This window comes from Megalobrama amblycephala, linkage group LG15 (assembly GCF_018812025.1).
Source record: "Megalobrama amblycephala isolate DHTTF-2021 linkage group LG15, ASM1881202v1, whole genome shotgun sequence".
NCBI lineage: Eukaryota > Metazoa > Chordata > Actinopteri > Cypriniformes > Xenocyprididae > Megalobrama > Megalobrama amblycephala.
The window spans coordinates 23,514,077-23,541,556 of NC_063058.1; the positions used below are offsets into that span (position 1 = coordinate 23,514,077).

Below are 27,480 nucleotides of genomic sequence, written 5' to 3' on the forward strand. Positions count from 1 at the left end.
TGTGCTGGGTTCCACCTTATATCATCAATTACATTCTTCCAAAGTAAACTACAATTTACTATAAAAGGACAAGTTCTGAAAGACAGCTCACATTAGCTCTTGATGATGCTCGTCGCCTCCATGGGGACTGTGAGGATGTCCCAGATGTGGATGCTGAGATGGGTCGTCCTGCTGGTGGGGCTGCAGTCCATACAAGCAGGTTAGAAAAAATAAAATTGATCTGTTGCTGCAAGAAATGCTCATAATATTAGCTACACAATATGACTGTATCTTTTTTTCTTTGCTTAAAGACTTTATGGAAGATTATGGCGGTACAGAAGATCCTATGGACTTTACAACAACAGAAGCATGGCCAACAACTACAGCAGGTGAATATGGCATTGTGTTTATGGATGATATGAGATGTACTAATCACATTGATTCACAAAGAAATGATAAAGTAACAAAATTATTCACAGATTAAGTACAATTGGTGCTTTATGTATTTCTAAATGAACCTACACATTAAACTAATAGAAAACATTTTGTTTTTAAAAGTGGTGAGGATAGTTGCACCACAGCCAGTTATGTAAATATCATTAAAAACAAAAGCCTAAAAAGTCTTCTAATTTTCAAACTTTAAAATTTCACAAACTCTATCTTTGTTTTGATCAAAAGCACACTTGAAGTGGACATTATATAAACTTAATAAAGCATCTCAAAGGATTAAGCAAAACCATGCTGGATACATAACATCACTATAGGTGAATCCAGGAGTAAGTCTTTGCAATTTCTCTCTCTCTCTTTTTTTTTTTTTTACCAGTCTATCCCAGTAACCATGTCAACAACATCTGCAGTATGTGGGGAAACTTCCACTTCAAGACGTTCGATGGGGACGTTTATCAGTTCCCAGGCACGTGCGAGTATAACCTGGTGTCTGACTGCCAAAACCTCATTCGCCAGTTCTCAGTTAATGTGAAGAGAACAGGACTCGATAATGACCCAAAGATCAGCAGGGTGTCGATTACCATTGATTTCATCACCATTGAGTTGACCGAGAACCAGGTCGTGGTCAATGGAGAAAAGTAAGATTCTGTGGAACTGCTTTTTCTGCTGCTTTTTTTCCTCCCATAGCAAACACAAAATAGTTGCAAAAATTATTATACTTATTTCTTTTATTTAGTGAAACGCTGCCCGTGTATATAGGAGGGATCTTTCTGGAAGAGAACACAAACTACACCAGGGTCCGTTCCAAAACGGGCATCACTGTCTCGTGGAACAAAGAAGATACAGTCATGGTGAGTCATTTTATGCCTGTAAATTTTTTAAATACATGGACTAGCATCAATATTTAATAATTACGGCAACAATTGCCCACTTGTGCAGAACAAGAAAGGTAGAAATGGTAGCTGCTGCAGTTCCACTACATGCAAATGACCAGACATGTACTTCAGACTCCGCATATTACAGAAACATTCTATCTTAAGTCTTAACATCTGACAAGTTAATTTAGGATTTTTCACAAATTGGTATTACAGAAGCAAACTTCTTATCCTATCTTACAAAATCTCATCTTATCTGTCGTTAGGAAATCTTAAACTGCTGTATCGAGTTGGGTAATCAACTCTCAGGTCTGTTACCAGCAAGCAAAGACAGCCGCTGTGAAGTAAATGCTAGAGATTAAAATGGAGAAAAAAAAATAGGTGTGCTTTTAATCAAGTGCTGCAGAAAGATACAATTTGTTAGGCTTTGCCTTCTCTACCAAGCTTATCACTATATTCCATGGGAGTCTGTAATTATTTATCAGTGATTTGTTGTCAAAGTGCAGCACATCATTTGGGTGTTTAAAAAGTCTTTCAAACAATGCTGTTCTTCATGGCCCTCTTTGGTCATTTTTGACCGAAAAATGTTATATTTTGAAATGTTAAAAATCGTAGCTTCATCAGAATGAGATGACACTTGGTGACTTTTGTTGCATTAGCAACATGAACACACACACAAAAAAAAACAAGGACATGATTCGGACATGTTAAAGGGTCATAAAAAAATATTCACACTTACCTTCTTGGCGGTCAAAAATGACCGACATAGGAAATGTCAAGATTAAGCTCAGAGAATCTTTTGTTGGTACAAACTACAAATCAGACACTGTGCAGAAAAAAGTGTACAGCAATGAAGGGGGGCCACTCTAAAATGTAAAGTGTGCAAAGTAGACACATTTTTATTGACTTTTGATGTTATGTGAAACAAAATGTCCTCCTCTGTTCAGGTTTGACTGTAGTCAAATTAATGCAAAAACTGACACTGCAAATCAACATTTCAAAACAAAAAAAATCTAAACCTTGACAAAAAGTAGTCTTTGAGAATGTCTAAGTATAAATCTGCAAAACTTAATAAAAAATAAGTATTTGTGTCTAAAAACCACTAGAGAATTTACAAGCCACTTTATATAGAGCTCTATAGGAATCTAGTGGTTACAACATAGCATTGCATAAGATTTTCTTTTTTTTACCTTTAAAAAAATGGATTTTAAATGCCTTGTCTCTATTTTAACATGGAATATAGCTTTAATTTAAAAAAAAAAATATATATATATATATTAGAAATACAATTGTGTGTTATTTTCAATGGGGAAAATAGCTAATAATCAAGTCAATCACTGCCGTGACGTTCCTTGTGAGAGACGTGCGCGGCTGCGCTCTCCAGTAACTTTCCACACTCCACAGGCGCTGCATGCAATGTTTTTGTCAGGAGACAGGAGTAACAACTGCAGATTATGAGTTACCTGCGGTGAGTCCGACATAATGAATCCAAAAAACACGACACAGCGAATGCCGGTGGTAAACACTCGTGTTCCGAGTTTTGGGAGGCGTTCCTTTGAAATGAGCTGTGAAGGAGGGGGGCTGTTCTTACGCATGCGCTCATTTCAAAAACTCAGTAACAGTCTTTGGATTCTCAGTCGACGAAAAAATCCTCTCTATCACCTTTAAAGGGTTAGTTCACCCAAAAATTAAAATTCTGTCATTTATTACTCACCCTCATGCTGTTCCACACCTGTAAGACCTTCGTTAATCTTCAGAACACAAATTAAGATATTTTTGTTGAAATCCGATGGCTCCATGAGGCCTGCATAGGGAGCAATGGACACTTCCTCTCTCAAGATCCATAAAAGTAATAAAAACATATCTAAATCAGTTCATGTGAGTACAGTGGTTCAATATTAATATTATAAAGTGACAAGAATATTTTTGGTGAGCCAAAAAAAAAAAAAAAAAAAAAAGACTTATAAAGTGATGGCCGATTTCAAAACACTGCTTCAGGAAGCTTCAGAGAATAATGAATCAGCGTATGGAATCTGCTGTTCGGAGCGCCAAAGTCACGTGATTTCAGCAGTTTGGCGGTTTGACACGCGATCCGAATCAAGATTCGATACACTGATTCATAACGCTCCGAAGCTTCCTGAAGCAGTGTTTTGAAATCGGCCATCACTTAATAAGTTGTTATTTTGTTTTTTTGCTGCACCAAAAATATTCTCGTCGCTTTATAATATTAATATTGAACCACTGTACTCACATGAACTGATTTAAATATGTTTTTAGTACCTTTATGGATCTTGAGAAAGAAAATGTAATTGCTCTCTATGCAGGCCTCACAGAGCCATCGGATTTCAACTTAAGTATCTTAATTTGTGTTCTGAAGATTAATGAATGTCTTACGGGTGTGGAACGGCATGAGGGTGAGTAATAAATGACAGAATTTTCATTTTTGGGTGAACTAACCCTTTAAGAGCGATTCATTCTCACTTGAGAAAAATGTACATGTACTGTACCTGATATATATCCAAATGATGAATTGATATTGATTCGAATCGACATTGGAATTGAATCGAATTACAACTGAGTTTACCACATTTGATTAAGAAACATTAGGTTTATAGCCCTACAATTTACATTAAGTGTTTATTGCAAATACATGAATAAATGTTAATAATAAATAAATCTAAGTGAACACATTGCAGTGCATTTACAACCTTGTAAAAACTTCCTGCGTCCTTGACATCTGTCCTTGAAAGGGACTTTGATTGCAAGTCCCTGTGATAAGAAATCGAGGATACAAATCATAGACTAACCGTGATGCAGGGGTCATTTGTTGAAATCAGTCTTTCTTTATGGCTATTTTAGGTAGAGTTGGACTCTGAATATTCAGATCAAACCTGTGGCTTGTGTGGCGATTTCAATGGAGTTCCTGATGAGTTTATTGAATCAGGTGAGTTGTGGTAATTCACTGAACCTTTGTCTTATTTTGTCATTTCTTAATTACAGACAGCACATTTTTTCATGTATTGCTAATTTCATAGCTCTCCAAGAAGATCAAGTGTTTTTATTAGAAAACTCATCTATGCCTTATCTTATTCAATAAAGGATCAGGATTCGAACGAACGGTTGGCTTCATTGAGTTTGGGAATAAGCACAGAGTTTACATCCCAAATGATAATTGCAATGATCTCTCTGAAGAACGTGACAAGAAAGACAGGTTTAACAAGTGTGACAATCATGTAAGTCGCAAAACCATCTCTTTGGGTTTAATGGATTTAGGTGGGATTACTTAATGTATTTCTTAATGGCTTCATCCAATCACTATGACAACAGCTTCAAATAATTACAATATTGATATTTAATGTGGATCTCTGAGGCTAAAGGTTAAAAATACACTATGCCTTTGTCACAACAGAAGGCAGATTGTGCAGATCTTTTGGAGGATGAAGACTGGTTCTCCTGTAATAAGATTTTGAACCCTGAGCCGTATATCAGTGCCTGTATACTTGATATGTGCATGTACGAACCTGAAGACACCGTCAACTCCTCGCTCTGTTCGACTTTGTCTGAATATTCACGTCAGTGTTCGCATGCTGGGGGAAATCCACCGAACTGGAGAACAGATGACTTCTGCGGTAATAACCATTTATCTCCGGTGGACTTCACAGGATTCTTTTCTCTTTTACTTTTTCTTTGCTTTGATTCCTTCTACTTTTGCACATTACAGATTAATACTGTCAGCTGTATTGTCACATGCATTTCCTTCCTAAAATACAAATTACATCAGTCAAAATGGAAATAACTACACTATTTGACATAAAATGTTCTGAAAAAATATTTTAATTTTCATAATCAGTGTAATCAGTCTCTGTATGACTTGTATTCCCATGCAGCTGTCACATGCCCCTACAATATGGAACATTCTGAAAGCGGCTCCCCCTGTTTGGACACATGCTCGCACAAAGTCACACTGTGTGAGGAACACAAGATCGATGGCTGCTTCTGCCCACCAGGTCAGTACCTAATTCACAATATTTAATTTAACCTTATTACCATTAAAAGTTATGGATTTCGTGTTGATAGACGAAACTGTTTTCGTATACAACAGCAACAAATTTGGGGCTTGATGCCAAAATGACTCTTGATTCTGTATCTCTTCAATGCTTTGACATAGTGACACCAAACCTTGCTAGTGTCATCGTCACCTCATCGTCACCTAAATCAGTAAATCTTTATTATTGACTGTATTTATGATCTTTCCGCTATTTTGCCTAAAATTATACTAATAAGTCTTTAATTGCTCACTGTTGCAGTTGGTCTGATGCTCACAGCCATGTTGGCATGACTTGTTGTGCCTTCTTTGTGCTTGGCCCCGTAATTGCTGCTCGCAGAGCATTTACATATATTAGGCTATTATACTTAAACATACAACCATAAAAAAATCTTCTCTGCATTCCTCCTCTTCTCTAGTGATTTTGCCAAGTAAGACATGTTCCTGGATCAACATCTTTGTTGTTCAACATTCTAATCAACCAATCAGATTTGAGGGACAAGTTTACCGTTTATGTCAAGTTTAGGCTTGCAACCAGGGTTAGGTGCTTCTACATCAATTTTATTCACCTATCTTTCCCCTCTGATTTTAGGGATAAGTTATGGGTAAGATTAGGTTTAGGGGTAGGAATAGGGTTAAGACAAAATTTTTAGACGGGAATATTGTTCCAGGATCAACAAAATAAGAACTCCACATCGTGACCGTCTCTGAACGTTCTGGGAACATTACTAGGTGACAGGTTACCCCGCTAGAAACTTTATGTTCCCAGAACATTCTCAGAACGTCCCCACTGGTATTAAGGACGTTGTCTAATAACGTTCCCAGAACGTTCAGAGTCGGTCACGATGTGGAGTTCTTTTAAGGTTTGGGGAACGTTATTTGGTGGACCTTTAGGGAACATTCAGGACGTTCTAGGAATGTTTAGGGGACTATTACTATAGGACGTTCTGTTAACTTCCCAAATGTCCTCTTTGTAACGTTCTCGCGCGACCATAAAATAACCAAAATAGAACGTCCCCCTAAACTCACATCGGGAACGTTATTATATGGCCGCGTGGGAACGTTCTGTTAATGTCCAAAATATCCTCATTGTAACATTCTTATGTGACCATAAAATTAACCAAATTGGAACGTCCCCCTAAAGTCATATAAGGAACCTTCTGTAAAGGTTCCGAATTTTTGTCACTTTTAGAGAAATTTTAGGCAAAGTTGCACGAGGTCACGAGAACGTCGCCTTCTATGTGGGTGTTTTATAGAAAATGATAAAGTTTGAAGTCAGCGTTATAGAGGTGAGCATTTGCTTTAGATGGGCTCTTTATTCTTGACATTTTAACGTTAGATTTTCTTTGGCTGCTTTAACTGTGTTTCTAAGACATGTTTGTTATAGCAAAAAAAAAGCAAAAGAAATTCTTGTCAGATGAATTTGGTTGTTTAGTGCTGGTGATTCACTGATCATCACCAGAACCTAAACTATATTACATGTTAGTGTTGTTGTTTTTTTTAAAATGTTTAATTCATTGTACAGAGTTTTGAGCAGTGTCACACAGACATCATGAATCAGTGTATGATCCTCAACAATGGTGACAATAAATTCTTTTTTGTGACTTTAGTAGCTTGTTTTGTGATGCTCAGAACTGATCTGTTTATCTGAAAATTTTGTCACTATTGTTGAGGATCATACGCAGAATCTTGATGTCTGTGTGAATAATTTCTGCGGAATGATAAAAACTTTCAAAATGTCAAAGCAGGATTTTATGCATTATCAAAGGACTACAAGAAGATTTAAAAAAAAAAAAAAAAAAACAATATTCAGAGATCAGTGAATAAGACCACTGTATGATGATATAATATCAGTAATGAGCAAACAAATCTATTTGATCACATTTTTGTTGTTGTAACAAATGCTTTAGAAACGCACAGTTAGAGAAATTGGAGAAAAACTAAAGTTAAACTATCAAGGGTCAAGAACCCAACTAAAGCAAACACTTACCTCTGTAACGGTGACATTTATAAATTTTGATAAAACATCAACACCTCATTAAGAAAATTTGTTTGAAAATAAAGTCAGAGTGGTTTGTAATAAGTGAAGATGCTGAGATCTAGAGAGATCTGTTAGTGTTTAATGTTGTTTTTTCTGTTATCTGAGTTTTGTGAGGTCACCATTGTGCTGAAGAGTAGCGCCTGTGCTTCGGTCAGTGATGATCCAGAAACACTGATGTTTATTTAAAGGCAGTAACTGTGTAGTTGCTGATGCAGTGATACAGCAGTTACATTAGCTCATGTATGTGCTGTTGTCAGCTATGGTTTACTGAAAGAGTTTTGCATTTTAAAGAAAAGGATTTATAATAAAAATCCAGAAATTAGAGCTTTTTTTGTAAGACGTTTAAGAAAAATCATTTTTGTTTGAATAGCCACTTTTGTTAGACAATTTAGCTCTAATTTTCAATTCAATTTTTTGACAAGGGCAGCAGGGACGTTCTGAGAACATTTCCAAATAAAATATGGTTCCCTAAACGTTCAGCGAACGTCTTGAATGTTCTGTGAAGGTCCACCAAATAAAGTCCCCCAAACCATTAAAGAACTCCACATTGTGATCGTCTCTGAACGTACTGTGAACGTTACTAGACAACGTCCTTAACACCAGTGGGGACGTTCTGAGAATGTTCTGGGAACGTAAAATTTCTAGCGGGGTAGTCCCTTTTAGCAACTTATCAACCGCCGTTTTTAAGACACAATAAAGGTTTTAAAAAAGTGGGTTATAACTAGTGTGTTTTATGTCATAGATCAAAACATAAAAAAATTCAGAGGCTTTGTTAACCACAGACCTTATTTCAGGCAATTTAGCAAAAACCCATTCAAAAAAGCCATTGACTTTACGGCGATGGAACCGGAAGTCTTAAAATGCCAACTTGCTTCCGGGTTTGGCCTACAAAATCACGTCATCTCTGAGGTACTCTATAGTAAACATGTTGCCGCTTGTCCTTAAAGGTGTAATTCACCCCAGAATTAAAATTATGTCATCATTTACTTACTCTAATGTTGTTCCAAACCTGTATTATTGTCTTTCTTCTGTTGAACACAGAAGATATTTTGAAGAATGTTGGTAACAAAACAGTTGACGGCCATGGACTTCACATAGTATTTTTTTTTTTTCTTCCTACAATGGAAGTCGATAGGGATCAGCAACTGTTTGGTTGCCCACATTTTTCAAAATATCTTTTATGTTCAGCAGAAGAAAGAACTTAATTCAGGTATAAAACAACCTGAGCATAAGTAAATGATGACAGTAAATGATGACAGAATTTTCATTTTGGGGTGAGCTATCCCTTAAATGTTAATAAAACAACAAAAGACAAAGAGAAAATCACTCACTGCCCTTGACTGAAAAACATTAATACAGCAGCTTTAATAAGAATCAATGTATAATTTATACAGTGAAGTCTATAAGTGTTTTATTTTTATATTTGTTCATTCAATTTTATACTTGAATGCTACTGTACAGCTGTGAGCTGCCGGTGTTAATCTTTCTATATATTTATTTTATATTATACATTTTTTTGTTTGTTTTTAAGTCAAATAAATAATAAAAGAATATATATTTTTTTATTTTTCTCTTCGTAACCTCTTAAGGTTCCTGTCATATAAGCTTAGAACAAACACACACACACACAAAAAAAATGAAATGCGTTGATCAACACTTTTAATATTTTAATGATTTAGCCCAGCTTATTAAAGACTTTTTACACCTAACCACATGAATGCCTTGGAATTTTTTTTGTTTTATCTGATATAAAATTTTATAACATTACTGTCAATTTTGTTAAATTTAATGCAACGAAATGTTTCTCCAACAGCAAATCAGCATATTAGAATAATTTCTGAAAGCACGTGACACTGAAGACTGGGGTATTGATGCTGAAAATTCAGCTTTGATCACAATTTGAAATATAATCAAATAGAAAACAGTTATTTTTAGTTGCAATTATATTTCACAATATTACTGTATTTATTTAATTAGGCAGCTCTGACTAGAAATCAGTTAGCGTTTGGAGAAGTCATTAGCAATCTGTAATCTGAAATACACAATAGAACATGAGAACATGTTTTAAACCTATTGCTATTTTTATGTTAGAATTTGTGGAAAACAACCAATTGAAGCTTGTTTTAAAGGTCCCGTTCTTTGTGATCCCATGTTTCAAACTTTAGTTAGTATGTAATCTTGTTGTTAGAGTATAAATAAAATCTGTAAAATCTTAAAGTTCAAAGTTCAATGCCAAGCGAGATATTTTATTTAACAGAAGTCGCCTACATCGAACGGCCAGTTTGGACTACATCCCTCCACTTCCTTCTTTAATGACGTCACTAAAACAGTTTTTTGACTAACTTCCGCCCACAGGAATACACAAGAGTTGCATTTGTGTGTTTGTCGCCATGTCGTTTTCATCCCGCAGTCCAATCACCGGGTCTGATTCCGGCTCAAATTGATAAGGTAAAATTAAAGACATGTTTACAATAACACTGAGCGCATGCATCTCCACGTTATGGTAAGAGGCGTGACTTTTCCAGGCACAGTGCGCTCAGAGCTGTCGAATCACAACACAGGAACCGCTGGCACAATCAGAACTCATTACGTATTTCTGAAGGAGGGACTTCATAGAACAAGGAAGTCATCAGCCCGTTTTTATGACAGTGGAAACAGCGGTATACAGATAAGTAAATTATGTGAAAAATACTTTGTTTTTTTACACGCGAAACATGAACACATGTTATATTGCACACTGTAAACACAATCAAAGCTTCAAAAAAAAACACGAAAAACGGGACCTTTAAGAGTTGAAGAAATAGTTAGCAATTTTGGGCTAATAGAATCAGCTTTTGTGTGTAAACAAATAAGGAAAAATGTGTACTGTATGTATTTGGGTAAATATGAAATTTGTTATAGGAACTGTATTTGATGATATCACACACATTGGCTGCATCCTGGTGGAGCTATGTCAGTGCACACACAACAACATCAACTACGAGCCAGGAGATTTTCTTTTCAATAAGGAGGAGAAATGGTAATAAAACACACTTTAATCTTTTCTTCTTCTACATCTCTATAATTGCAAAAAATCACTATAAACTATACACCAAACGTTTGTATTACATTGTATCAGTAGTCCTGAAGGGGGTTGTTTACTGTCTGTTTTTAATTTTATTGTGTATTACAGTATATGTGAGAAGGGAAAGTGGATCTGTGAGAGTATTCCCGTCCCTGGCCTGTGCGCAGTAGAGGAAGGATCTCACTTCACCACCTACGATGGGAAAGAATTCACTTTCCATGGAGAGTGCATCTATGTGCTCTCAAAAGTAAGCATGTTTTTTACGCACTAACTTCACCTTCTGTAACTGCTAAGACATCTACATTTGGAATTTAGAATGATTGAAAAAGAGTTGTCTTGAAAGTAGAGTTAAAGAGCTTTACTCTAAACTCGGATCAGACCTTCAGACTGTTCTGACTTAGTGTGCTATATCTTTTCTAACTGATCTGACTTACGGTTCTCCTAAAAATGATTATTAAAACTCGGGAAAATCCCACAGAATGAGCCAAGACTGTTCAAACTCCAACTGTTAAAATTCAAATTTAAAGCCATCTATCTATCTATCTATCTATCTATCTATCTATCTATCTATCTATCTATCTATCTATCTATCTATCTATCTATCTATCTATCTATCTATCTATCTATCTATCTATCTATCTATCTATCTATCTATCAAAACTACTAAACTAAAACTGAAAACTTTTAAAACTGCTTCAAAAATTTTTTGGACCTAGTTTTTCAAGCCAACTTAAAGTTTGAACTTTTTTCATCTAGTTTTGTTTGTATTCATTCATGTCATGACATTTTTTATTTACGAATATATGTGAAATTCTTAATAATAAACAATACTCTTTATAAAACTCTATGTTTTTATAGGACTGTAACGAGACAAAGTTCATCATATTGGTTCAGATATATCCTTGTGGTACTCTTGTTGGCACCTGTTTAAAATCTATAGAAGTGCTATTTTACAACGATAAGAACAATGTGAGTACATTCCCTCTTTTCTTCCCGCTTGTAAGTTTCTACAGTCAACACATTACTCAATGTGTCAATAATATGTCTTTTTTCATTAGCGTCTGGTGATTAACTATGACGGCACAGTACAACACAATGCAAAGGTTTTACTTCCTTACAAGGCAGGTGAGAGAGAGAAGCTCTGTATTTCTTTTGGCTGATATTTTTGTGAGGCATTTTTCAAACTCTTTGTCTCTTTCTCCCAGCTGACTTCACAGTGTTCAAGCCGTCATCGTTTTACATCATACTTCAGACCTCCTTTGGGCTGCAGGTGCAGGTACAGCTGGTGCCTCTTATGCAGGTGTACATCACTGTGGACCAAAGCTTCCAGGGCAAGACTTGTGGTGAGAAATTAAAAAATGTGAAGTTTAGCATCTGAATTAAAGGGATAGTTCACCCAAAAGTAAAAATTATCCCATGATTTACTCACCCTCAAGCCATCCTTAGTGTATATCTTCGTGTTTTGAACCCCCGCAAAAATGCATCCACCCATCATAAATATAATCCATATGGCTCCGGGGGGGTGGGGTTAATAAAGACCTTCTGAAGCGAAGAAATTGGTTTTTGTAAGAAAAATATCCAAATTTAAAACTTTATAAAGTAAAATTACTAGCTTCCGGCACTTTATAAAGTTTTAAATTTAAACCCATCGCTTTGCTTCAGAAGGCCTCTATTAACCCCTTGGAGTCGTATGGATTATATTTATGATTGATGGATGCTCCCCGTTTCCTACATTTCCTACAAACACTCACACTCGTATACACTCCAGAATGTCTGTTGGAAAACTCCTGAGTGAATGGTTAAAAACACGTTCCACGTCTGGCTTATAAATGTCCATAAATAAGGCTAAATAATACGACTGTCGGTCGTAAAATGAACAAAAAAGAGAGCAGCAGACGGCAAGCCAAACACACAGGCACCATCCAACCTTCCTTACCTTCCCAAGGCAAAGATGGTGAGCCAGTGAGACCGGACGACACCGATGGTCCTGGAGGCTGTGGCAGCACAACAGTTACCCCTTTTCCACCAAGGCAGTTTGAGTGCTGGTTTGGAGCCAGAGCCTAGTTTCAAATCAGTTCTTTGCCTTTCGACACCCAAAGCACCAGCTCCGAACCAGGAAAAGTGGTTCGTAAGTAGCACCAAAACATTGCTGGTCTAGAAGTAAGAACCGCTTGTGTCAGGGGCTGGGGGCGGGGTTACCGTGACCAACAAGAAACTTGTAACCGCCATTTTTGAAATAGCAGTAGCAGCTAATCGAGCTAATAGCAGCTCGATTGTTGTCTCCGTCTATATACAAATTATATGGACGTGTATACAGACGTGTGTGGATGCTGATGTAGGTTCGCAAAGCCATGAGCATCAATAGTAGCGAAACATCCGCCATTGTTGATGGAAGGCTTGTTCGAGATGCATCGGAGCAGCTCAGACCGATTGGCAGGTGACATCGGAGTGCCGTGGGAGCGTTTGTAGAGCATACGACTCCTTGTGCTTTTGGATCGTTCTCGCGGTGCTTTGATGTCATGCGCCGATCACTCTGCGAGAAGCCGATGCATCTCGAACAAGCTTGGTGTGTTAGAAGGCTCGTCAGTTGAACCACCTCCGAACTGGCACAAGCACTAACTCTGAACTAAACATCCAGTTCATGCCGAGTGACGTGCGACCGAGGTGGAGCTATGGTGTCAGCGGACTTATATGGAGCCGGTTTGACTGAGGACCAAAGTGGAGCCCAACGGAGCTGAAGGGGTGGAGAGACGAAGTGTAGCTGAAGGCCCGTAAGTCCATGGTGCAGGCAGAGTAACGTCTGCCCAAGGTAGAGGCGGAGGGATGAGGCAGCCTGGTGGAGCCGTAAGGACGATGGTCCCAGATGGAGCCGAAGGAGGGAGGAGCCAATGTGGAGCCAACAGGCTGATGGGCCAAAATCCTCTTTACTCTAGACCAGAATACCAGAAACAATTCCACACCATAAAGTTTAGCCAGAGGAGAAGTCGAGGGGCTGATGGAACTGGCTGTTATTGGAAGAGGAGGTGGGAGAGGAGGTGGGAGGCTCGTCAAAAGTTGTGCTTAAACCGTTCTTTTGAACAAGCTTTTGACTTCAGTTACTCGTTCATGCAGACGGTTAAAGCTGCACCTGTATGATTTTATATGAACAGGGCAGTTTGAGAATCAAACCTGATGTCCAATGATATCATGTGCATGTGACCCTATATGTTCCTCTTTTTATTTGTGGTGTTCATTTCTTTGTGCAGGTCTCTGTGGAAATTTTAACAAAGTGTTGTCTGATGACCTGAAGACCCCTCAGGGCCTGGTGGAGGGTACAGCGGATTCCTTCGCTAATGCCTGGAAGGCCCAGTCCAACTGCCCTGACCATGAAGAGAGGATGGAAGACCCCTGTTCCTACAGCAGTGAGATCGGTGAGAGACTTTATTTTGCACAGAAGGCAGACTATTTACAATATCTAAGTTTTGTATTGTGTTAAACATATACAGAAAATGTTTTGCTTGTAACCATATGTTATGATGCCTTTAGAGCACTTTGCCGAGTACTGGTGTTCCATGATGAAGGACAAGGAGAGTCTCTTTGCCAAATGTCACACCACTGTCAATCCAGACAGCTACTACAAAGTATGACCTGGAACAGGCAACCTTGAGAACTGTACAATTTTCAAAATTCGTAATGAACGTTACCCAGCCTCCCACAATAAGAAGTGACACATGTTAATATGCTTTCAGAGATGCAAATACTCCAGTTGTACCTGTAAGAGAAGCGAGGACTGTCTGTGTGCAGTGTTCTCCTCATACGCCCGGGCCTGTGCGGCTAAAGGAATATTTCTTCAAGGCTGGCGAGAAATTGTGTGCGGTAAGAAGGATGAAAGCAGATGTTTTGGTAGACAGATAGATATGAATCATTTAAGCTGAAAGATTTTTTGGATTTAGGTGTAACTAAACCATGAATGGTAATGGTAAAAAAATTTTTTGTCATGATTCGAGCATTTAGAAACAAACTTTATGACTTTATTGTCAGATTTAATTGGTGATTTTAAATAGGAAATTTAATCGAAAGCTTGGCAAACAGCTTTAGAGAATTTGATGTTTCCTCCTTCAAAGAGATAGGAGCTGCACTTACTGTAGATGCCCGAGAGGCGTTCAAAGATGTCCGCCGAGTGAAATGACTTGTCTTAAAGGGACTTTGACAAAACTGCCACTAGCATTTAGAAAACTCAAAAATGAATCCATCATCATTTACACAACTTCCCATCGTCCACTCCCACCAAAGTCTTTTAGGTTAAATGATTTGAGGTTGTCATTTAGAAAGAGCTCAGCCGTTTTCATTTTATAGAGTACAGGTCTGCACAACATGCACTTTTACAACACCTTCCTTTCAAACTTATCCCCACAGAGAAGTATACAGAGAACTGCCCGAAATCACAGAACTACTCCTATCAGCTGCAGAGCTGCCAGCGTACCTGTCTTTCTCTCGCCTCTGAACACCAAATCTGCAGCGTTCACTCTGTGCCCGTTGATGGATGCGCATGTCCAAAAAGATTCTACGAGGATGAGAAAGGACTGTGTGTACCTATTGAAAAATGTCCATGTGACTACAAAGGAGAGACAGTCCAACCTGGCAAGTCTATCAACATTAATAATGAACACTGGTAAGTGAATGATACAATTATTTATGCAGTAGTTTTATGTTTTAAGTTTTATTTATGCAAAAGTCTTGAAATGTATACTTTCTAATCTGTAAATTTGAAACCTAAGGCAATCTGATACTTTCTCTCCAGTATTTGCGTGAATGGAACATTGCATTGTCAGTCTTGGAAAACCCAAATTCTGGGTAAGAATAAATACATTTAGATACCTCTCTTTTACACCCTGAACATTAAACAGGTTAAAGGACAAGTGTTATAGATTAAGCTTAACTTGTATTGAACCTAGAATATACTTTGAATGAGTTTGCTGTTGGTGTACATGGGCATAGCCATGAAATCCATAATTATGGTTACACAGAATGGAGTATCCTATCAGATGCACAGTGAAAGTAACTTGTTTAGATAACCAACGATAGTAGGCTATTAACAGTTGTAACATTGCTCAAAACCACAGTAAGGTTCTGTTTCTTAGGTCTCCAACTGTGGTTTACAATATAAAACTCTTACCCATGAGTCTTTGTTTTCTGTATCTGATTGTCTTTTGCAGAGTGTCCTACACCAAAGGTTTTCTTCAACTGCAGTACAGCAGGCCCAGATGAACATGGATTGGCATGTGCACAGACTTGTATGCAAAAGAAAGTTGATTGTGTGAGTCTAGTTTCCAATCTCTCTTGTCTTCTCAAAGTTTATCCCTTCATCCTGCTAATGCCATTTTCAAGGGTGGAACAGCTTTTCACCTGAACTAGCACTCCTCCCCCCAACTATAAAGCACTCACATACACAAATACTTAAGAAATGATACTAAATTATTAATAAAAAATAAACCTTACTTACCTATTTGAAGTTTACTCTTCTCCTCATGGTTGCATCAAATCGTTTAAAGTGTGTGCAAAGCAATGTTTAAATATGTTCTGAGTTTGTCACATCACAGAAAAATGTGTTACTAACCACCCAGCCATATCTGAATGTAAAAAACCAGCAAGTAAATAAAACGTTATAAAAATCTTGAAAAAATGAGCAGTATTCTGCTCTCAAAAGCTGGGGGAATGTCCGCTATTGGCGCTGAAACCGTACCCACTCACAGGAAAGCTTACATTAATTGATGGGCACGTTCTGCCGACAATGGCAACAGATGTCAGCAGGATGGGAAGATGAAGTTACTCTGAAACTGTAGTTTGACAAGCTAAAAGCTACTCATAAGTTAGTAAAGTTACATTCTGAAAAGTCAGTTAGCTACACTACAAGTTACTTTCAAAAAGTAGCCAGCTACATTGAAGCCACTTTTTTTTTTTTACTCTTACAAACAGGCCTAACTGAATAATTGTTAATGGAGAATGTTATAAGTAAAATATTTAGGGTTTAAAACAACATAATGCAATGCAATTATCAAGTCTTATTCAAGTAGGGTAAATTCAGGTTGATTCCCTGACAGCAACATAGTGTCGGGCCAGATCCGGCCCACATCTGGTCCGTGTGTAATCCACATGTACCAGATCTGGGCCACACTATATTGCTGTCTGGGTTGGGACACATTTTTTCCAGAACAATGGCATTTTAATGGCAAACACTATTCCAATCATTTGATTTTGTAAACTATCCAAAACACACAATACTCAAATATAGCCTATATCTCAAACTGTCTGTCAAAACTGCTATCAAAATTGACTGCACCCACACAAGCCAGCAAATCGTGCTACATTAGTGCTGTTCTCGACAATATACCTTTGTAAAAGTGGAGATGAACAAATAGACACAGCCTGCATAGAGATTTAAGATTAAGACTCTCTTTGACACAAAAACATACCCTTCTGTGAGTTACTGTTTTTAATGTTGATCATTATTATACGAGCAAACAGAATGCAGTGTTTCCCGAATACATTTTAAACAGTATTGTCAGTATTTTTGCTCTATTTTGCAAACGAAAGCCACAGCAGAACTGCAGCACACAAGCTGTGTTTCGTGAACGAATCTGCGGCTTTGAACGAATCGTCAATGATTCAACGAACCATTCATAAATACAGCCGCTTCTCTTTGGAACAAAAGTGGGCGTTTCTGTATTTGTGGGTATTTTCAAACTGGTGGGTGTTTATATATCATGCAATGAAAATGATCCCCTTCACCCAACCCCACCCCTAAACCCTACCCACAAATCAGGTAATGCTCTCAGAAACGCCCCTCTGTTTATGGCCTCGCCCATCAATCATTAATGTCCTGCAGACTTGGGCTTGCTTTGATACTGAAAGAATGAATGACTGATTCAGTCATAAAGACAGTGAGTTACCGCCACCTACTGGTGATTTTAATGTAATATTTAAAAGTATCACTTCGTTTTTATCATCATTATTGAATTTTTTTTTTTTTAAATTTATTTAAAGCATTATTTATTTTATAAAGGTATTTAAGAAGGCAAATTTGTCCCTTAATTTAAAAAGGTGTAACTGCACTATGTACTATGTGGAAAAGAGAGGGTACGCAGAAGGATGTTAAATCCCTCAGGGGGTTTGACACTCTAAAAAGTTTGAGAACCACTGAAAAGGGATATGTAGAACTGCACAAGTGCTACTGCTAAGAGTGCAATGTCAATACAACCTGTTATCTTGATTCAAATTTTTAATAAGCTTAAATGAATTGGTATAAAAATGGCAAAAATGTGTCTAAAGAGCATTTTCATCTGAAGATAAAAACTAGGACTAAATCAAAAATGGCTGCCAAAATAAACACTGCTGTATACAGTAGTTCTTATTAGTCTTCTGGGAAGTATGAAAAAAATAGTAGTTACTGATTAGACCTCATTCAGCTGAGTGCTATTAATAATTTAACTTAACTAATTTAACTTAATAGTTCATTAATCAGAGTCTCTTGTTAGTTCATAGTAGTTACTGAAATGTTAATAGTGCATTTACTCATTTGTTCCACATAGTTATTCATTAATGAAGGAAGAGTATTCTAAAGTGTTACCCTCTTTGTTTGTTTTTTTCTCTTTTTCTCCCTCTACACACCCACAGTTCTCACAGGAATGTGAATCTGGATGCCAGTGTCCTGCAGGTCTACTGGACGATGGCGAAGGAAAATGTGTTACACCTCATGAATGTCCATGTCCTCATGATGGAGAGCTTCATGCACCAGGAAAAAAGATAACTGTACATTGCAATACGTGGTGCGTAACCCACAGCCTTTTTGCATAGCTTTTTGTAAAGTTACATTTAATACTAGGACCACACAGAATCTACATTTGCAAAAATTTGCTGAAGTCTGTTATTCTCAAAATTCTACATTTGCCCCTCCCCTTTATTAGCGTTTATTTGTTTTTCCTTGTTATAATTGCGGCTGCATGCCTGAGCATTGCTGTAACTCAGTCAGTAGATGCTAGCAGGTCATGGGTCACGAGTTCGGTCACCAGTATGATGTAATAGTTATACCTAAATTTAAATGTAGCTTGCTTTGGATAAAAGCATAACAATCATCTACCAAATGCATGTAATCCTAAATGAAGACATAAACTAGTTAGCTTTTTAGAACCTAAAACATTGTGTAAACACATAGATTAAAGTCCACTTGATATATTTCTCTGTTTACAGCACTTGTCAAGGGGGTACATGGATATGTACAGAAAATAAGTGTTCAGGCGTCTGCACAATATACGGAAGTGGACATTATAAAACTTTTGACCAGGAAAGATTTGGCTTCAGGGGAGACTGCAGTTATATAGCTGCTCAGGTACAACAAGACAAGTACTTTTAATGTTTTATTATCTGTGCATCTTTGTTGTAGCCGTGTGACTCACAGCCTGCTATCATTAGTGAAACTTCTGCATAAAGTTTTTTTAATTACTAATAACCACAGAAAGTATTTGTATTGCTGTCATTTATTAACACCCTTTTGTTTTTAAGGACAAATGTGGAAATAAGACAGGAAATTTCCATGTAATCACTGAAAATATTCCTTGTGGAACAACAGGGACAACATGCTCAAAGGCTGTTGTCATCATTTTGGGGGTAAGATTAGGTCTCTATGATATTTAGCAGAACCATCTTGAATAACATGCAGAATCCAATACAACGCATTCAGTGTTAAAATAAAGGATAAACATTGAACTGTCTTTAAATAAAGAATAATTAAACATTGAACTGTCTTGAACTGAATGACACTATTGCCTTCAGTAGAGCTGCTTATATAGCTGAATAGAACTTGTTTCATAATGAATTAATTTTACACATTCACTGAACTACACTGAATCATCATTGGACTGAATTGAGCTGAATAATGACACTATTATTTTCCTACAACTGCTTTACAGCAGAATTTGAATTTGTCTCATATTTGATGATGTTTGCATCATTAATTATGTTACTTTCCTGTTTGTTACTGTGAAGCTGCTTTGAAACACTTTATATTGTATTAAGCACTATAAAGATGTGACTTGATGCATTTAGTATATAAAATAGCATCCTCAATTTCATTCTGATTTTTTTATTTTTTTATTTCTCTTGCATACTCACAGGAAACTGTGCTAGAGCTTTCTGATGGGACTGTAAAAGTCTCTAATACTACTAGTGGACCACAGATCAACTATATAGAGAGAAAAATTGGGATTTACCTTGTTATTGATACTGACATTGGACTGACGGTTTTGTGGGACCGCAAAACCACTATCCGCATCATTCTGCAACCTCAGCACATGGTGAGTGATCCAGAATAATCCAGAATTCATTCCACTGATACATACTGCTTAAACAACTGTAATAATGTTCTGTTTGCAGTTGTTGTAACAGAGAAGACATTGATTTTGATCACTCCAGAGATAAGCTTACTGCTCAGTTTTAGTAGAGTGATCTTTGTTTTTACAGGGAAATGTATGTGGCCTATGTGGAAATTTCAATGGGAATGGGAAAGATGACTTCACCACTCAAGGCAGTTTGCAAACCACAAATCTAATAGAGTTTGTTGATAGCTGGAAAGTGTCAAGCAGATGCCCTGATTCTGCACCAGACTTTGATCCATGCTTTGAGACCCCCCATCGTGTGGCTTGGGCAAGAAAAGAATGTATAATCATAATGGAAGATAAGTTCATAAATTGCTCTAAAAAGGTACAGTTTGAAAGCCTTTTGAGGCAATAAATGAAGTTCCCTGTAATGTTGTAAACAAGAATCCACCATAACACATGGAAATGCATGTTCCCATAGGTGGATCCAAACCCATATTATGAGAACTGTGTGAAGGATTCGTGTGCATGTGACACAGGCGGAGATTGTGATTGCCTCTGTACAGCTGTGGCAGCTTACGCTCAAGCCTGCAATGATGCGGGTGTTTATGTTGATTGGAGAACACCTGAGTTCTGCCGTAAGCATATTTTATTCTAGTGCACATTTTAAGGGGCCGTTTACACAGAACATGTTTTTTCCACTCCAATGCTCTACTTTTCCGCTGTTTTTCTATGTAAACATGTGGTAGATGGACGTGTATGACCATTGCGCTCACGTCTTGCTTCATTTGTAGCATCTCGCACATGACATGGCATTCTACATTAAAATAAGTTAAATTTTTAAATCTCAATAATTTGTGTTTTTTTCCCCATTCCACTGCTCGTATCTTGCGTTTTTCAAAGCAAAAATGTGTTTTGTGTGAACGAGCCATAAGTCTGTAAATTTTGAATATGATTTTCTTGCAGAATCTGATTTTTCAGCCATCTTGCTTTCACAGAGAAAATTTATTCAGAATTTATTGTCTGATCAACATCTTTTTATTACTGCAGGATGTATTGCATTTAATTCTCTGTGAGTACATGTTCATACTTATGTCCATTTTCCCCATCAGCTGTGTGCTGTGACTACTACAATAAACTAGGAGTCTGCACATGGCACTACAGTCCATTTACACCTTTGTACGAAATCTGTCCAAAACCTAAGGATATCTGCCATAAAACTTTACCCAACGTGGAAGGTGAGTTTTTGAAGATTGAGTATACATAGTGCAGACTATATATAGTGCTATACATTAATGTTTGCCAAGTTTAGGAAACTGAAAATGGCTTATTTTTTTCTCTGTTGTGATCTAATAAAATCTTATCATGGACATTTTCTTAGAGGGCAGAACATTTTTTGCTAAGTTTATAAGCCATGGTTGCTGGGCCACTAATAAATGTTTATGAACCTACAAATACCTAATTTGTGTGCTACATTTGAAGAATTTGTTTTTTGCAGGATGTTTTCCAAAATGTCCAAACGACAACCCTATTTTTGATGAGGAACAACAGATATGTGTGAAGAATTGTACTACTAGTACAACTCCTGGCACACCGCCTACTTCGACATCGACAACCACCTCCACTACTCCAATTACACCTCCAACAACTGTTTCAACAGAAGTACCATCTACAACTAGTACAACTCCTGGCACACCGCCTCCTTCGACATCGACAACCACCTCCACTACTCCAAATACACCTCCAACAACTGTTTCAACAGAAGTACCATCTACAACTAGTACAACTCCTGGCACACCGCCTCCTTCGACATCGACAACCACCTCCACTATTCCAATTACACCTCCATCAACTGTTTCAACAGAAGTACCATCTACAACTAGTACAACTCCTGGCACATCTACAACTAGTACAACTCCTGGCACACCGCCTCCTTCGACATCGACAACCACCTCCACTACTCCAATTACACCTCCATCAACTGTTTCAACAGAAGTACCATCTACAACTAGTACAACTCTTGGCACATCTACAACTAGTACAACTCCTGGCACACCGCCTCCTTCGACATCGACAACCACCTCCACTACTCCAATTACACCTCCATCAACTGTTTCAACAGAAGTACCATCTACAACTAGTACAACTCCTGGCACACCGCCTCCTTCGACATCGACAACCACCTCCACTACTCCAATTACACCTCCATCAACTGTTTCAACAGAAGTACCATCTACAACTAGTACAACTCCTGGCACACCGCCTCCTTCGACATCGACAACCACCTCCACTACTCCAATTACACCTCCATCAACTGTTTCAACAGAAGTACCATCTACAACTAGTACAACTCCTGGCACACCGCCTCCTTCGACATCGACAACCACCTCCACTACTCCAATTACACCTCCAACAACTGTTTCAACAGAAGTACCATCTACAACTAGTACAACTCCTGGCACACCGCCTCCTTCGACATCGACAACCACCTCCACTACTCCAATTACACCTCCAACAACTGTTTCAACAGAAGTACCATCTACAACTAGTACAACTCCTGGCACACCGCCTCCTTCGACATCGACAACCACCTCCACTACTCCAATTACACCTCCAACAACTGTTTCAACAGAAGTACCATCTACAACTAGTACAACTCCTGGCACACCGCCTCCTTCGACATCGACAACCACCTCCACTATTCCAATTACACCTCCATCAACTGTTTCAACAGAAGTACCATCTACAACTAGTACAACTCCTGGCACATCTACAACTAGTACAACTCCTGGCACACCGCCTCCTTCGACATCGACAACCACCTCCACTACTCCAATTACACCTCCATCAACTGTTTCAACAGAAGTACCATCTACAACTAGTACAACTCCTGGCACATCTACAACTAGTACAACTCCTGGCACACCGCCTCCTTCGACATCGACAACCACCTCCACTACTCCAATTACACCTCCATCAACTGTTTCAACAGAAGTACCATCTACAACTAGTACAACTCCTGGCACACCGCCTCCTTCGACATCGACAACCACCTCCACTACTCCAATTACACCTCCATCAACTGTTTCAACAGAAGTACCATCTACAACTAGTACAACTCCTGGCACACCGCCTCCTTCGACATCGACAACCACCTCCACTACTCCAATTACACCTCCAACAACTGTTTCAACAGAAGTACCATCTACAACTAGTACAACTCCTGGCACACCGCCTCCTTCGACATCGACAACCACCTCCACTACTCCAATTACACCTCCAACAACTGTTTCAACAGAAGTACCATCTACAACTAGTACAACTCCTGGCACACCGCCTCCTTCGACATCGACAACCACCTCCACTACTCCAATTACACCTCCAACAACTGTTTCAACAGAAGTACCATCTACAACTAGTACAACTCCTGGCACACCGCCTCCTTCGACATCGACAACCACCTCCACTACTCCAATTACACCTCCATCAACTGTTTCAACAGAAGTACCATCTACAACTAGTACAACTCCTGGCACACCGCCTCCTTCGACATCGACAACCACCTCCACTACTCCAATTACACCTCCATCAACTGTTTCAACAGAAGTACCATCTACAACTAGTACAACTCCTGGCACACCGCCTCCTTCGACATCGACAACCACCTCCACTACTCCAATTACACCTCCAACAACTGTTTCAACAGAAGTACCATCTACAACTAGTACAACTCCTGGCACACCGCCTCCTTCGACATCGACAACCACCTCCACAACTCCAATTACAGCTCCGCCAACTGTTTCAACAGAAGTTCCATCTACAACTAGTACAACTCCTGGCACACCGCCTCCTTCGACATCGACAACCACCTCCACAACTCCAATTACGCCTCCATCAACTGTTTCAACAGAAGTACCATCTACAACTAGTACAACTCCTGGCACACCATCTCCTTCGACATCGACAACCACCTCCACTACTCCAATTACACCTCCAACAACTGTTTCAACAGAAGTACCTTCTACAACTAGTACAACTCCTGGCACACCGCCTCCTTCGACATCGACAACCACCTCCACTACTCCAATTACACCTCCAACAACTGTTTCAACAGAAGTACCATCTACAACTAGTACAACTCCTGGCACACCGCTCCTTCGACATCGACAACCACCTCCACTACTCCAATTACACCTCCGCCAACTGTTTCAACAGAAGTACCATCTACAACTAGTACAACTCCTGGCACACCGCCTCCTTCGACATCGACAACCACCTCCACTACTCCAATTACACCTCCAACAACTGTTTCAACAGAAGTACCATCTACAACTAGTACAACTCCTGGCACACCGCCTCCTTCGACATCGACAACCACCTCCACTACTCCAATTACACCTCCAACTGTTTCAACAGAAGTACCACCATCTACAACTAGTACAACTCCTGGCACACCGCCTCCTTCGACAACCACCTCCACTACTCCAATTACACCTCCCAACTGTTTCAACAGAAGTACCATCTACAACTAGTACAACTCCTGGCACACCGCCTCCTTCGACATCGACAACCACCTCCACTACTCCAATTACACCTCCCAACTGTTTCAACAGAAGTACCATCTACAACTAGTACAACTCCTGGCACACCGCCTCCTTCGACATCGACAACCACCTCCACTACTCCAATTACACCTCCACAACTGTTTCAACAGAAGTACCATCTACAACTAGTACAACTCCTGGCACACCGCCTCCTTCGACATCGACAACCACCTCCACTACTCCAATTACACCTCCAACTGTTTCAACAGAAGTACCATCTACAACTAGTACAACTCCTGGCACACCGCCTCCTTCGACATCGACAACCACCTCCACTACTCCAATTACACCTCCAACTGTTTCAACAGAAGTACCATCTACAACTAGTACAACTCCTGGCACACCGCCTCCTTCGACATCGACAACCACCTCCACTACTCCAATTACACCTCCACAACTGTTTCAACAGAAGTACCATCTACAACTAGTACAACTCCTGGCACACCGCCTCCTTCGACATCGACAACCACCTCCACTACTCCAATTACACCTCCACAACTGTTTCAACAGAAGTACCATCTACAACTAGTACAACTCCTGGCACACCGCCTCCTTCGACATCGACAACCACCTCCACTACTCCAATTACACCTCCGCCAACTGTTTCAACAGAAGTACCATCTACAACTAGTACAACTCCTGGCACACCGCCTCCATCGACAACCACCTCCACTACTCCAATTACACCTCCAACTGTTTCAACAGAAGTACCATCTACAACTAGTACAACTCCTGGCACACCGCCTCCATCGACAACCACCTCCACTACTCCAATTACACCTCCAACTGTTTCAACAGAAGTACCATCTACAACTAGTACAACTCCTGGCACACCGCCTCCATCGACAACCACCTCCACTACTCCAATTACACCTCCAACTGTTTCAACAGAAGTACCATCTACAACTAGTACAACTCCTGGCACACCGCCTCCATCGACAACCACCTCCACTACTCCAATTACACCTCCAACAACTGTTTCAACAGAAGTACCATCTACAACTAGTACAACTCCTGGCACACCGCCTCCTTCGACATCGACAACCACCTCCACTACTCCAATTACACCTCCAACAACTGTTTCAACAGAAGTACCATCTACAACTAGTACAACTCCTGGCACACCGCCTCCTTCGACATCGACAACCACCTCCACAACTCCAATTACAGCTCCGCCAACTGTTTCAACAGAAGTTACCATCTACAACTAGTACAACTCCTGGCACACCGCCTCCTTTGACATCGACAACCACCTCCACTACTCCAATTACACCTCCACAACTGTTTCAACAGAAGTACCATCTACAACTAGTACAACTCCTGGCACACCATCTCCTTCGACATCGACAACCACCTCCACTACTCCAATTACACCTCCAACAACTGTTTCAACAGAAGTACCATCTACAACTAGTACAACTCCTGGCACACCGCCTCCTTCGACATCGACAACCACCTCCACTACTCCAATTACACCTCCAACAACTGTTTCAACAGAAGTACCATCTACAACTAGTACAACTCCTGGCACACCGTCTCCTTCGACATCGACAACCACCTCCACTACTCCAATTACACCTCCGCCAACTGTTTCAACAGAAGTACCATCTACAACTAGTACAACTCCTGGCACACCGCCTCCTTCGACATCGACAACCACCTCCACTACTCCAATTACACCTCCAACAACTGTTTCAACAGAAGTACCATCTACAACTAGTACAACTCCTGGCACACCGCCTCCTTCGACATCGACAACCACCTCCACTACTCCAATTACACCTCCGCCAACTGTTTCAACAGAAGTACCATCTACATCTACAACTAGTACAACTCCTGGCACACCGCCTCCATCGACAACCACTTCCACTACTCCAATTACTACACCACCAACTGTTTCAACAGAAGTACCATCTACAACTAGTACAACTCCTGGCACACCGCCTCCATCAACAACCACCTCCACTACTCCAATTACACCACCAACAACTGTTTCAACAGAAGTACCATCTACAACTAGTACAACTCCTGGCACACCGCCTCCATCGACAACCACCTCCACTACTCCAATTACACCTCCAACAACTGTTTCAACAGAAGTACCATCTACAACTAGTACAACTCCTGGCACACCGCCTCCTTCGACATCGACAACCACCTCCACTACTCCAATTACACCTCCAACAACTGTTTCAACAGAAGTACCATCTACAACTAGTACAACTCCTGGCACACCGCCTCCTTCGACATCGACAACCACCTCCACAACTCCAATTACAGCTCCGCCAACTGTTTCAACAGAAGTTCCATCTACAACTAGTACAACTCCTGGCACACCGCCTCCTTCGACATCGACAACCACCTCCACTACTCCAATTACACCTCCATCAACTGTTTCAACAGAAGTACCATCTACAACTAGTACAACTCCTGGCACACCATCTCCTTCGACATCGACAACCACCTCCACTACTCCAATTACACCTCCAACAACTGTTTCAACAGAAGTACCATCTACAACTAGTACAACTCCTGGCACACCGCCTCCTTCGACATCGACAACCACCTCCACTACTCCAATTACACCTCCAACAACTGTTTCAACAGAAGTACCATCTACAACTAGTACAACTCCTGGCACACCGTCTCCTTCGACATCGACAACCACCTCCACTACTCCAATTACACCTCCGCCAACTGTTTCAACAGAAGTACCATCTACAACTAGTACAACTCCTGGCACACCGCCTCCTTCGACATCGACAACCACCTCCACTACTCCAATTACACCTCCAACAACTGTTTCAACAGAAGTACCATCTACAACTAGTACAACTCTTGCCACACCGCCTCCTTCGACATCAACAACCACCTCCACTACTCCAATTACACCTCCGCCAACTGTTTCAACAGAAGTACCATCTACATCTACAACTAGTACAACTCCTGGCACACCGCCTCCATCGACAACCACCTCCACTACTCCAATTACACCTCCAACTGTTTCAACAGAAGTACCATCTACATCTACAACTAGTACAACTCCTGGCACACCGCCTCCATCGCAACAACTGT

General features: G+C 39.6%; 1 protein-coding gene across 1 annotated transcript; it reads left to right on the forward strand.

The window, feature by feature from the left end:
- LOC125247019 (mucin-2-like) lies at positions 1-27,479 on the forward strand (the record flags this gene model as incomplete). Its single annotated transcript, XM_048158184.1, has 30 exons — positions 1-199; positions 291-368; positions 803-1,064; positions 1,163-1,277; positions 4,161-4,245; positions 4,401-4,534; positions 4,711-4,930; positions 5,189-5,308; positions 10,289-10,406; positions 10,560-10,698; positions 11,310-11,420; positions 11,510-11,576; positions 11,657-11,794; positions 13,697-13,861; positions 13,977-14,071; positions 14,180-14,306; positions 14,847-15,102; positions 15,232-15,284; positions 15,647-15,747; positions 18,105-18,256; positions 18,678-18,816; positions 18,990-19,094; positions 19,601-19,780; positions 19,947-20,186; positions 20,283-20,439; positions 20,914-21,039; positions 21,300-24,416; positions 24,516-24,715; positions 24,834-25,496; positions 25,617-27,479. Coding segments are annotated over exons 1-30 (9,423 nt in total), but the record flags the coding sequence as incomplete, so codon positions are not given.
- Between the last annotated feature and the right edge of the window lies 1 nt (position 27,480).